Here is a 12,488-nt window from a genome sequence, read left to right on the forward strand (position 1 = left end):
CCCAAACCCAAACCCAAACCCGTGGGATTCGAGTTGTATGTGGTGGGCTAGTTTACTCGCAAACAACGTCGACCTTAGCAACCCGTTCTACGCAAACCAACAACGACCGATGATTGCACGAAGAAAGAAAGGCAATGCTTGCGGAATACAAAGCAATGCACTTGGAGCGAAAGAAACAAAAGAAATTCGAGCTCCTCATAAAAGATCTATCACATCTAGATCCTGTGTCGCGGGTGGTGATGGAAAAAAGAAAAGCAAGATATTGGCCAAATATGCAAACGAGGACGAGGCGACGAACATTAGTTATATTTTTATTTGTATGTTTTTTATTTTTATTTGTAGGGTTTTATTTTTATTTTTATTTTGTATTTTAGTATTATTGTATTTTTTTAATTACTGTATTATATATTATTGTATTGGTTTTTTTGTTTTATGAAAAAAAAAAAGAAAAAGGTTGGGCTTCGAAGCCCCACTCACCATAGAGGGGCATTATGTCCTGGGGTTTCGATGCCCCCAGTGCCCACGTGGCATTGACATGACACTATGGAGGGGCTTCGAAGCCCCCACCATAGCATACAGCCTCACGGTGAACACCACCATTGTGGGGTTGTGATGCAATTCAGGTACCACATTTAGTAGACAACAACTCGCTTGAAAATAAGAGCGCCGGATTGGTCAAAGCGCTTGAAAATATGAACGTTGGATAGGCTACATGACCCTTGGACCTAAAAAAAATCCTGTTTAAACTTGAACCATTTACCATTTTGCATACACAAATCAAAATATTCTACAAATTCTATACTAATTTTCAGCCACAATCATCATCCTTATGGATAGTTCAGAAAATCAATCAACCAAAAAATCGTCTGCATCCTGGGGGTTTCTAACACGAGAGGAACGGGTAGAGGAAGCGGTTCCAATGAGTGAGCCGGTTTGAGCTTGATTTTTCAACTTAACCATATATAATATTACAATTTCTGAGGCATTGATAGTTGTACATCCTGCAGTTAAAAGTGTATCCCACTCACCGCTTTTTCATCCAATTGTTTTCTTCCAGCCCTCCTTTGATATCATCAATGCCTCTCTCTCTCTCTGAGGCGGTGGCCATGGTGGTTCTTTACTTTCTCGTTCGCACTCTGATTCATTGCTCACTGTTGGGTCTCCAAACCCTTGGTGGCGGTGGTGTGGAGTTTTCATCGTTTACTTTTGTCGAGTTTGATTTCGAAACCCTATGGCGGTGGTCACTCTTCTTCCTACCATCCCATTACGCGCTTGAAAAACAACGATTGCGTCTAGTTTCTTCGTCTGTGCCAAAAATTGGGCACCAGTGTCAATGGTATGTATGCTCAATAACATTTTTTACACAATCATACCGTGTTTTACAAGCACACAATTTACGTCCTTTACTCTTAGATTGCAAACAGGTATTTGCTTTTGATTTCAGAGTAATACCTATACACATGTACAAGGGAAACGAGTTGTCAATCAGGTTTCACTTTTCTAACGGATGAATTTCGATCTTGGGAGTTATTGTTGTTGTTGCGTTTATGTGACGGGTGCAAAGGACACATAATGTTTGGTTCCAAAGGCGGTTACTTTCTTGAGTTGTTGATGCTATCTTTTTGTGGTGTATTTTGATGGTAAAATATGCAGGTGCTCCAGTTGGATCTATGCAATTACGAGTTTCTTATTATTGGTTTTATTTATTGTGTTTTGAAATTTCGATATGCCTTTAACATTATGCTTTTGATTTTCGCTAAGATTATTTAAGGTTGTGATGGTATTCTACGCTTTATGGACAATGATGTTGGCTGAGCCTTTTTTTTTAACCTATTTTTGATGGTTTTAATTGGTTAGCGATTGTAACTAGGTTAAATGATCAAAGTTTGAATCTGTTGGCTTCAATCAAACATGACCCCTTTAGCTAAACAGGTTTCTACAAGCAATGATGCTGTGTGAGCCTTTTTTCTTTCTTTTTGGATGGCTTCACTAGGTTAAAAGACTATGATGAGTTAAAGGGGTCAATGTGTGAGCCAACAACTTTTGTAGGCGATGATGTTGTCTAAGCCTCTTTGGTTTATATTTTTTAATGGCAGTTTTCTAATCGATCAACCAATACCTTTTACCTAATTAGAATGATTGGTTTCTGGATTACTTGAATTCAAAACTATTCTAAGGATTATTAGGAGTTCTGTTGATAATGCTGTAGCTTTCAAAGTCAAAAGTTCCAGTAGAGGATGGATTATGACTTAGTGGTGAGTGACACTCAACATCACTTGGTATCGACAGTGTAAGTTTACTTTCAAATTTACCTTGTGAACACTATTTGATTCCATTATTAAAAGAACAAAAATTGCTCTAATAATGGAGCCAAAAATTAAGGATCAGATTTTTGTAGTTAGAAGGAATATAAATAATTTAATTTATGCCTTACTTTGTTTACTCTATTTGCAGAATAAGAAAACAATTGTAGGCTGGATCATAGCCCGTTGGTCTATATGCCACAAGTTGGACTATATGTATTCTAGCGTATGACATATTGATAAGTATTATTTGTGAACTTGCTTTGACTTTGTTTACACTTATGGTATTTGATATTTTCCTTCTTTTCAAATAAGTAGAATATTTTCAAGAAAGAATTGATATTTGTTTGCACTGTGCAGGATAAAGAAAAGGAAAATAGCAGCAAATTTCCTATTAAAAAACATAGTGACAACATTCTATAATTTCCTCCTGTTTTGCAAAATAATAAGGATAGGTTTATCATCAAGATGTTTGTTGGAGGCTATTCGGTCATCATTATGCATCAAAACCCAACTGAAAGGCATTGTAGTTTGCTCCCTTTGTTTTCTCTAACGTGGTTTTGGGCCGGTGTTGTTTAGTGTTCATAAGGGGTTCGAGTCATTACAGGGTTGTCGCATAACGGGCCAACTAAAAAGGGGTTATATTTTTTTTTGTGTTGGTATTCGGTTCGGTACAGATCATATGGGAAAACATTGAAACCTTACGTCCAACTTCGTTTGTATTTTGCAAGATTAGGAAATTTTTATATAGTTAGACAGCCTAATTTCTCTTCAAAGTTTTTGCTTTTAGAAGTTAGTGGAGGTGTTTGGATATGCAATTAATGTTTAGAGAAGTGGTTATGGGGCGTCTAGATGTTAAATGATTATTGTGGGTTGAAGTCTCATTGTTTTTGTCTTATCACTTGATAATGAACTTCCTAAGCCCTTTGCAATTTATGGTTTAAATAACAAGGCTGGAAAAACTATTGATTGAAAACAATGTTATAAGTTAATTTATAAAATATATGTAGTTGTTTGTAAATTTTAAGGTTGTGGGTGTCTCCACTCTCCTGCACAGCGTTAGTCAAAGTTTCAAGTTAGCATATTGCAAAAAGATTTGTTACAATTTTGCTTTTTAAGTTTTTGCATTTAATTTGTTTATGTTTATGTAGCACGTAACTAAGAGAAAGAATTATATGTAACTTTTCTTTATCTTGCTAACAGGCGGAGCGGTATGAAGCAAAACCATAGGTGAAGCTAAAGTCAAAAATCAGCTGGTTTGCATAATCTGGTTTCAAAGTTATCAAAAGTGCGATTGTCCTTCTCCTGCAAGACCACCACTTGAATCAGATTTCAGCGTCAAATCGGTTTTGATTTATTAGTTGCAATTCAAAGTGATAGTTTTTGCAGAATTTAAGCTAATGTAAAAGCTGTCAAAACCTTATGATACACGGCTTAACCTTCGCCGCAACGCGATGGGTCTAAAAACTAGTTTCATACAAAACCTAGTTCACATGTTCAACCACCCCGTTTTTTTACATACCCACAAGGGCCTACTCTGGTTGCACCAGGTCGGTTTGAATACTCTATGGAGGCTCAAGTTGCGTTCAAGCCGTTTGTGTATCGTAACCTACCTCGATAGTCCCCAACGTGAAATGTCGGAACACTAACTCCATCTATATGAAGATCCCCATGACGTAGATTATGTGCCGCAAAAGCAATATCAAGTTAATTTGGATGATAATCATGAAGAAGAGATGAAAATTGAAGAAGGCCAAAATGAAGTCAAAGAAGCGAATAAAGCACATGTCGAATGAGGTTTATTAAGTTCAAATGGACAAAGCCCCAAGAAGCAGCTTTAGCTAAATCATGGTGCCATTGCTCCAAAGAAAAAGTTGCAGGAAATCAACAAAAGAGAGAGTTTTTAGGAAAAGGTCGTTAAACATTACACCTCACTTATGGGAGAATCAAAATGTTCAACTTCATTCAAAATGGGAGGTAACGAGGCATAAAATGTCATATATTTTTGTGGTGTTATAAATTTATATGTAATTTATAATATATATATACACACACACACACATACATATAGGAACATTTACGAGATAGCGAGTGTGCCGATATTGATGTGAAGAAGGCGTTAAAAGATTACCAAACTCGATATCCAAACGATTTTAATCACGTTGAGCCTGGGAGATTGTAAGAATATATACAAAATGGGCTTTGGTATCATTAATGGGTGAAGAATCAGGTAGTAATTCTAAGAAAAGAAGAAGGATTCCAGAATCCGGGAGCTTCACCCAAAATCCGAGTATGCCGGGCCTAAACGAAGGCTCGACACCAACAAGGCCACGCTGAAAAGGCAACATGCCCACTTCATCAGGCTTAGTGTCAACCAAAAATGAAATGGCTCATACACTTTGCGGTACACCCCACGGAAATAATCAGAGTACAAGGAGTATGTCGAAGTGAAAAAGAAGGCAGGAGAAGCAACCATCGAGTTCTTGGCGAAACAAACAGAACCGATGAAAAAAGTTATGCATGACAAAAGGTTGAAGGTCTTTACTCGCCCCATGAGAATTTGACCGGTGAAATGCTACAAGTGACTCTGGATCGAAAACACGAAATAGGGGAGAAATATGGTTTTCCATGTGATTTTAAACTCTTCATACGTGTGTTGTGTGTTGTTTTTTTATGTAATTGTATTTTAGTGTAATATTTATTTTGAAGTTTCGGTGGAATGGTTTTTATTTTATATATGGTTTTATTTAAAAAAGAGGAAACAAAGTTATAGGATATTTGAGTGAAGTGTTGCTTTTAGGTAGTATGTGAGGTAAATGACATGACATTATAAGATTGGTGAGGAAGGGGTACCTTCAGTGGCGAAGCTTGGACTAAGTCATATGGATGACAGAGGGTGACTGGGCTCAATACCTAAAAAAGTTTTTACACAAAATCATGAAAATTTACACTATGAAGCAAAAAAAGGGGGTGAACGGGGACACCCCCGCTATGACATTTATCAATTTCTGAACCCTAAAACACGACCCGTTTAAATTTTTGGTATTTTTATTTATTAATTAGAGATTTTTTATTCTTGTTAAATTACGTTAATTATGTTGAATTATACCTTTTTATGCTATCGGAATATTTTAAGCCCGATTGCAAATCTTATTTCATGTATCTTATACTTAAATTGCATTTAATCAAAGTCCAAGGGTTAAAACTGTCAAATTCCAAACTTTCTGTGAAATTTTGTCCTTGGTGCTACGCAATGGAATTGAGACCCTGTTGCGATACGCGACATATCTAGGGATTTAGTATTCCTAATTTGGGCAGCGCTACGTGATGAATGCCTTATTCATCCATCGCAATATGCGACATATGTAACACCCCGACTTAAAGCGGAAACGTCTTTGTGTGACGTACAGATTGTTCAAAACACACGCGACACTATTAAGTGACAATATTATCATTAATTAATTTAAACATCAAGTACACAAGTTTCTAAACAAAGAAATACATTTTATTATAAGAAAGATTAAACAACTTGTCCATTTATTAAATAACCTAAGTACTAATGTTTTCTCCGTGCATTGTTCTCCCATGACTGCCCATGTGGCATATATATAAAATAAAGGTCAACTAACAAATAGTTGTTGAGTTCACACAAGTTTTGTTTATATATAATAATAAAACTATACAATTCCATGTGACATGTATAATAATCGCATAAGTAAGGTCTTTTCTAGTTGATAACAATCAACGTACTCGGATAATGAGGCTCTTTTCCATTCATAACAAAATGGTCATGACTGCAAAGGGGGGGCGTGTGATCATACTTATTGAGGCTACCATGTTCAAGTAAGATTTGAGCAAATAATCAAGTAACACAGAAGTCTGATATGAATTGTAGTTTGTAAATGAATAAGTAAGCAATTGTTTTGATAGGATATATATGTTACCCCCAAAGTGTAAAATCATTAAAAGGGGGGGGGGGGGGGGTTGAGAAACTCACATTTGAAATTGAAGATGAAATAGAAACAAAAGTCGAAAGCGCGTTAAAGAAATTGAAGCGATCGAACCTCACGAACTATAATTAAAAATAGAAAATTAAAAACTAACGGAATTATACAAGTTAAATAATTGAGTTTTAGAGATTATGCAATATTTTAATATATATTTTATTAATCTAGGGGTATTTTATATTATAATATTATTTTTAAGCTTTAACCGTAATTTAACGATTTATTATTATTTTAATATTATTTAACTATTAATTTATTATTAATATGAGAATTTTTTCATTTACGATGCACAGATTTTAACGGTATCATTTTATCCTAAATACATTTATTTTAGCATATTAAAATATTAACGAAATGGAAACTAATATAATATTATAATATTAATGGTTGTCGTGAAATGAAATGAAAAGTTAGTTTTTAGATGAAAAATGATAAGATTTGTTTTATGTTTAATTTAAAATAATTTTATTTAATTTATAGTAATTTATAATAATTTTTAACAATTTAATTGGTTTATTATAATAAAAAAATGACTTTTAAAAAAATAAAAGTTTAAAAAGGGCTGACCCGAGTTCGAACCCGAGTCCTTCAAGGCATACACAAGTGACTTAACCAGTTGGACTGTCTTGCTTATTGATATTAGAATAGAAACAATTTAATTTAAACTATAACTCAGTTCATCATTATTCCTCAAACCCTAGATCTTTAATTCGTTAAATCCATTACATGTATGTTTAAATTAGGTTAGGGGTTTTGTTATGCGACTAAAAACGATCATATTGCATATAAAATTTACCTAGAAATGTAAGGAATTGATAATGAACGGAGTTTGGCCGGAATCTTAACTTGGACGATCAAATTTGCGATTATAGAGTATATTTTAGGTTAAATTGATGATTGTAGCAAGTTTAGATGTTGTCTAGGGTCCTTTATATAGGTTCAATTGGAACGTATGGTCTTGATTGATCATTATTGGATTTTTAATAATATTCCGGTGGGTTATGGGATTTATACGCACATTATAAGCCGTTAATACAAGTTATGGACGATGATTACGAGTTTCCGTTATGGTCTAACGTTGTTACTAGCTTTTAATTGGATCATTATGCACGTTTTGTTACGTTTTAATGGTTGCCGGAATGTTCTGCGGCTCGCCGGAAAAACGCAATCGGGGGAGGGGCGGGGGTAGGTAGGTAGGTTATTTTAATTTAATATTGTGTTTTAATTAAAGTTACACAAATGGTCACTAATTTTTCAAGTTCTTTTAAAAATATAATTAAAATATAATCACATTTTAGGCCTTAAACTTTGAAATGTGTTTGAAATGAAATAAGAGTTATAAAACTTGGATATTTTTCATAATATACCTGTATAGTTCGCAAATTGTTTAAATTTTAATAAAAACTTTAAACCTTAGAGAAAATGAATGATCGGTAACTGTAAATCATCGTGAATATTAATTAATGATGAACGATGAACAAGAATACATTAAAACGACAAAACAGATCGGTTTAATGAATACCAATACAAATACAAATAATAAAATTGACAAATATCACAACATAGAGTCCAATATCGTGAATGTTCTTTGAGTGTCAGTTTGATCAATTTAGCAGCCTAATTTCGTGTATTTTTGTTGTTAAACGATAAGAATATTCTTTGAGTGTCAGTTTGATCAATTTAGCAGCCTGTTTCCCATCTATTTTCGTTAATTTATTGATTTTATGCAAAATCTTCAATTAATCGCTCTAGCTTTCTCTCCAAGCCTTGTTTAATCTTCATAAACAACCTTAACCTCTGCTCAATCATTCCTCACCTTCAATTCACGGTTTCCTTCATTTAATTTGGTGTTCTTCCCTCATTGACCAAGAAAAGTCAACCATTTGTGTTCTTAATCTTTCTAATCGATTTTCCAGGTAAGTGCTGTTATTTTTTAAATCGTAATGGGATTGAAAGCCCTCATCTAATTTCAATGGATTAATGGATTTCCATATTCAGTTTGATCAATTTCATTTTAGTGTTTATGTTATGCATATTTTGGGGATTTTTCTTTTTTAACATGCTGAACTCGTTAAAGATTCTGACTTTTCATGTTTTTATCATTATTATAATATTATGGTCATGTCAGAACCGAATCCGATTCGATATCGATATTCTGACCAAACACAAAACGAACACTCACTTAAATCATTTTCCCACTTTATTTGTATTGGTTTGTTCGTTCTGAAACGAGCCAAACATATTCATTAAATTGACTAATAAAATAAAAATAATGTAACTTCTATTTTAGAAACTAAAATCCATTAGTTTTAACGTCAAAATATTAAAAGTGAGTAATTTTAAAGAAATATATATTTTTCCAAAGTTTATAATTAAACCTCAAGATCTTAAGTAAACTAATGTCATGGTTATTTATAGTTTTGTTCATTTATTATTTTATTAAATTTAGTTCGATTTACTATTTAGGATTATTTCGTTGTGTTGTTTGGTCGGCTCGCTTAATTCAAGTTATTCTTTTTCTTTGCTTCTTTACTCGCTTATTGTCAGGTGGAGTTTTACACACCCCGTTTTCCTATTTTACTTTTGGGGGTAAGATGTGTGTATTATATTAATTCTCATGCTTTATATACAATATTCCTCAACCACAATTCGATAACATATGCTACGTTTGATTGCGCATTAATTGTTACTGGACTACTTGGTTATGTGCTTATGTGTTTCTTTCAAATTTGGTTTGATCTCATCATCATCCTCATTTAATATGACCATGCGCTACCTTAGTAGTTTAGCTTTGTGCTAAATCGAACGGGTTTATTTATTTATTTTATTTGCAATATCCTAGTATTTTGGTTTATATCAAATAGAATGGAGCCTTAGTTATTATTTGCTACATTTACATTTAATGTTGTAATTATCATAATCACATGCAAATTGTTTTTGCCTCATAGTATATGTATCAAACTTGTGTATTGCTTATCAACTTTAAGCTGGAAAAATATTATTTTTACGCATGTTCCATGTATTTTAGTGTGAAGATTGAAAGTTGTGAAGATATTTAGATTGCCCTTAGAATATATAATCATAAAGATGTTATAGTTGTTAGTGTTTGCTTAATTTTGTACTTGACATTTGTCAGAAATAAATTAAATAATTATTATCGCTTTTAATAATGTCTTGAGCTTTAAAAAAACAACGTTGCCTCCCGATGTATAATCCTCCTTAGATCGGGGCGTAACACCCGCCGCCTCATAAGCTGAGTACCTTAAGTGACCATCCCCGACCTTAAGGTTTGCTTTCATAGGAACTCATATCATAGCCGACAAGTACATTTTGCTTTCGCTCTTTCATTGATCTTGTCATCTTGAACACGTTGCCATAATTTGATTATTTTTTTTTCATAATTTGGGGTTTTGTTTGTATAATTTTAACACATTTATTTCTTTTTCCATGCTTTTTCGTTATGTGTTTTTAGTTAAAAACATTCGCGTATTCGATACAATTAACAACTTTTGGGGGTAAATTGGGAATCCTTTGTCCCCGGAATTAACTAAGGGTGGTTTTGATAAATACATGGCCTCGGGGGCTGAACTTTTTCTTAGGATTGCAAGTTCACCAGTCTGATTCCGGGATCTTTATCCATCAGACCAAATACGTGAACGATGTCTTGAGCCAATTCAAGATATCCGACCTTTAGCCATGAATTCGGGTCAAATGCATGAGAAACCTTCATTTACACGCTCATGGGCCGACCCACCCCATTGAATTGTTAATTCGTTAATTAGTTGGGTCGTGGTGGTCGTACCACGGGCTGTGGGGGATCTGGCTCACCCCGCGGAGCAGCGACGGGACCGCGTCGTTCCTCCCCCGGCGGCCTCTACCTCGGCAGGAATTTTGCATCGCACAACCATGCGAAGCGAAATCAATACTTTCGCAGTTGACCTAATTAGAGTTTTGCTATAAAAAGAAACAAAGCAAAACTTAATTAGAAGATTATATGTACATAATCATGTTCTTGATAATTTGTTTTATTTAATTCCAAAACAAAATCTTAAACTTTGCCATGCTTTTTCGTTGTGTTCCTAGTTAAAAACTTATATATATATATCTATATATATATATATATATATATATATATATATATTTTACATAATTAGAGTTTTGCTATGAAAGAAGCAAAAGTTTTTCTAAACGTCAAAAGAAGCAAAACCTTATTAGAAGATATGTGTACATCATCATATATTTGATAATTTGTATTATTTAATTCTGAAACAAAATCTTAAACTTCTCTATAAATAGTTAAAACATTACATTCTAACTTATACAGCTTTATTATGTAATTTTGTTAACATAACCCGTCACAACCTACCCGTTATTAAATCTCCACTAACAAAAAATATTCCAAATCCATCACTTTACCTGACCGGATTTCTAATCCCCATTAACAAAAAAAGTTCTATATCCATCACTTGACGAGTTAACGGGCCCAACTTGACGTTTATTGATTATTACACTAACACTAGTAAGAGACTGATTTTAACAAAAACGTAAACTAAGAGGACTCTAACAAAATATTATCCACATAATATAAATATGTAGCATTCCATTTTTGCTAGGTCACAACACAATGACGGACCAAACCGAAGACCAAACGACAACCGTTACCGCCGGAGAACCAGTCGGCACCGCCGTGCAACCGGCGGATCCCACCGTCGACGAGGCAACAAAGAAGATGGAGAAGCTGACCACCTCCTTCAGCATTTGGCCGCCGTCGCAACGCACTCGCGACGCCGTCATCAAACGCCTCATCGAAACCCTAACTAACAAATCCGTACTCTCCGATCGCTACGGCACCGTGCCGTCCGACGAAGCCGCCGGATTCGCTCGCAGCATCGAGGAGGAGGCGTTCAACGCCGTTCCTGGTTCGGTTGCTGACGGTGATGACGGCGTTGAGATCCTGCAGGCGTACTCGAAGGAGATCAGTAAGAGAATGCTGGAGTTTGTCAAGTCTAGATCTGTTGCGGCGGTGAAGGATGATGCCGCCGGTGGTGATGTTGCCGGTGTGAAGGAGGAGGTTGCAGAGACGTAGGGTTTGAATGGTTAGGGTGTTGTTATGTGTAATTGTTATTTGTTATGTTAATTGCATCGTTAGGGTTTTGAATTCGGTGATTGTTTGGTTATCGGTAATCGATTGTTCTAGATCTACTATCGACTTGATTTTCGTCAATTCTAGGGTTATGGAAAATTGGAAACTGCTATGTTAAACTTATTGTTATTATTATGTTTTAATCTCTAGATTTATGCAGTTAAAATGATACATCTAATTGAGTTTATTTGTTGCTGTGATTTTGCAATAGGAGTTAACACTTGATGTTAGAGGAAAATTTGTGTTCTTGAGAAAGTGTTTTAGGCATGAATCGCGAGAATGATGATTCTTTTGAGGCTTAGTAGTTATCGAATGGCGGCTATTTTGTAGTATAAGAGGAAACTAGAAACTAAATTTGATGGAAGGTAATTATTAAGAAACTATAGAATAGTACAATTGTTAGGTTAAAGTTATTGCTAAGAGCATATTCAATGCCTTGTTTTTGAGTAAAAGAGTAGATGAATGATAAGGTGAAGGCAGAATGAAATGAAGAGGCAAATGTGTCATAGTATATTATATAAGTTGTACGGTTGTACCTGCAAATGTTGAACGATACGAATATGGTAACATGTCCATGTTAAATGTGTGGTTAAATACACAATTTGTGTGTTTTTTTTGGTTAAAACATACAGAGTGTTTGTGATTATACATTGCTTGATGTTATGGAAGAAAGGGATGGTCAATTGTTTAGATATGAAGCAAATAGATGAGAAATACAAGCGTTCTCTAAAAGTTGCATTATACTTCAAGGTAAAGCTTACTTCACATAATAGAAGCGTAGGGTAACTGTGTACTGAAGGAGTTTCCCTTTTCATGTGTAAACTAGGATCTAACGAGCTGAAACGATAGATCATGTAATTTTGTGTAACTAGTGTAGACGCTCAAAGTAAAGAAATTCAAATCAGTTACTACCATTACTATGCTATGTAATCAATGGTTTGTTAATGAATTGTTCACTTTCACCTTTACTTTATCTGTAAGCTGCAATTCCTTCCAACAATTGACTTTTTCAAGTCAAAACTATGATACTTGGAT

At 34.5% G+C, this 12,488-nt stretch overlaps 1 protein-coding gene across 1 annotated transcript; it reads left to right on the top strand.

Moving 5' to 3' along the window:
• The first annotated feature begins 10,934 nt into the window (after positions 1 to 10,934).
• Positions 10,935 to 11,396, top strand: LOC143559732 (MFP1 attachment factor 1-like). The gene has a single exon (XM_077048217.1). The coding sequence runs from the start codon at positions 10,935 to 10,937 to the stop codon at positions 11,394 to 11,396; it is 462 nt and encodes a 153-aa protein (XP_076904332.1).
• Positions 11,397 to 12,488: the final 1,092 nt, after the last annotated feature.

Source organism: Bidens hawaiensis, unplaced genomic scaffold, assembly GCF_021521415.1.
Source record: "Bidens hawaiensis isolate Kalapana, Puna unplaced genomic scaffold, B.hawaiensis_p1.1 tig00020029_1, whole genome shotgun sequence".
NCBI classification, from domain to species: domain Eukaryota; kingdom Viridiplantae; phylum Streptophyta; class Magnoliopsida; order Asterales; family Asteraceae; genus Bidens; species Bidens hawaiensis.

Excerpts from the sequence above, each read along its gene's own strand:
- LOC143559732 (XM_077048217.1), top strand. The coding sequence starts at position 10,935 with ATGACGGACCAAACCGAAGACCAAACGACAACCGTTACCGCCGGAGAA.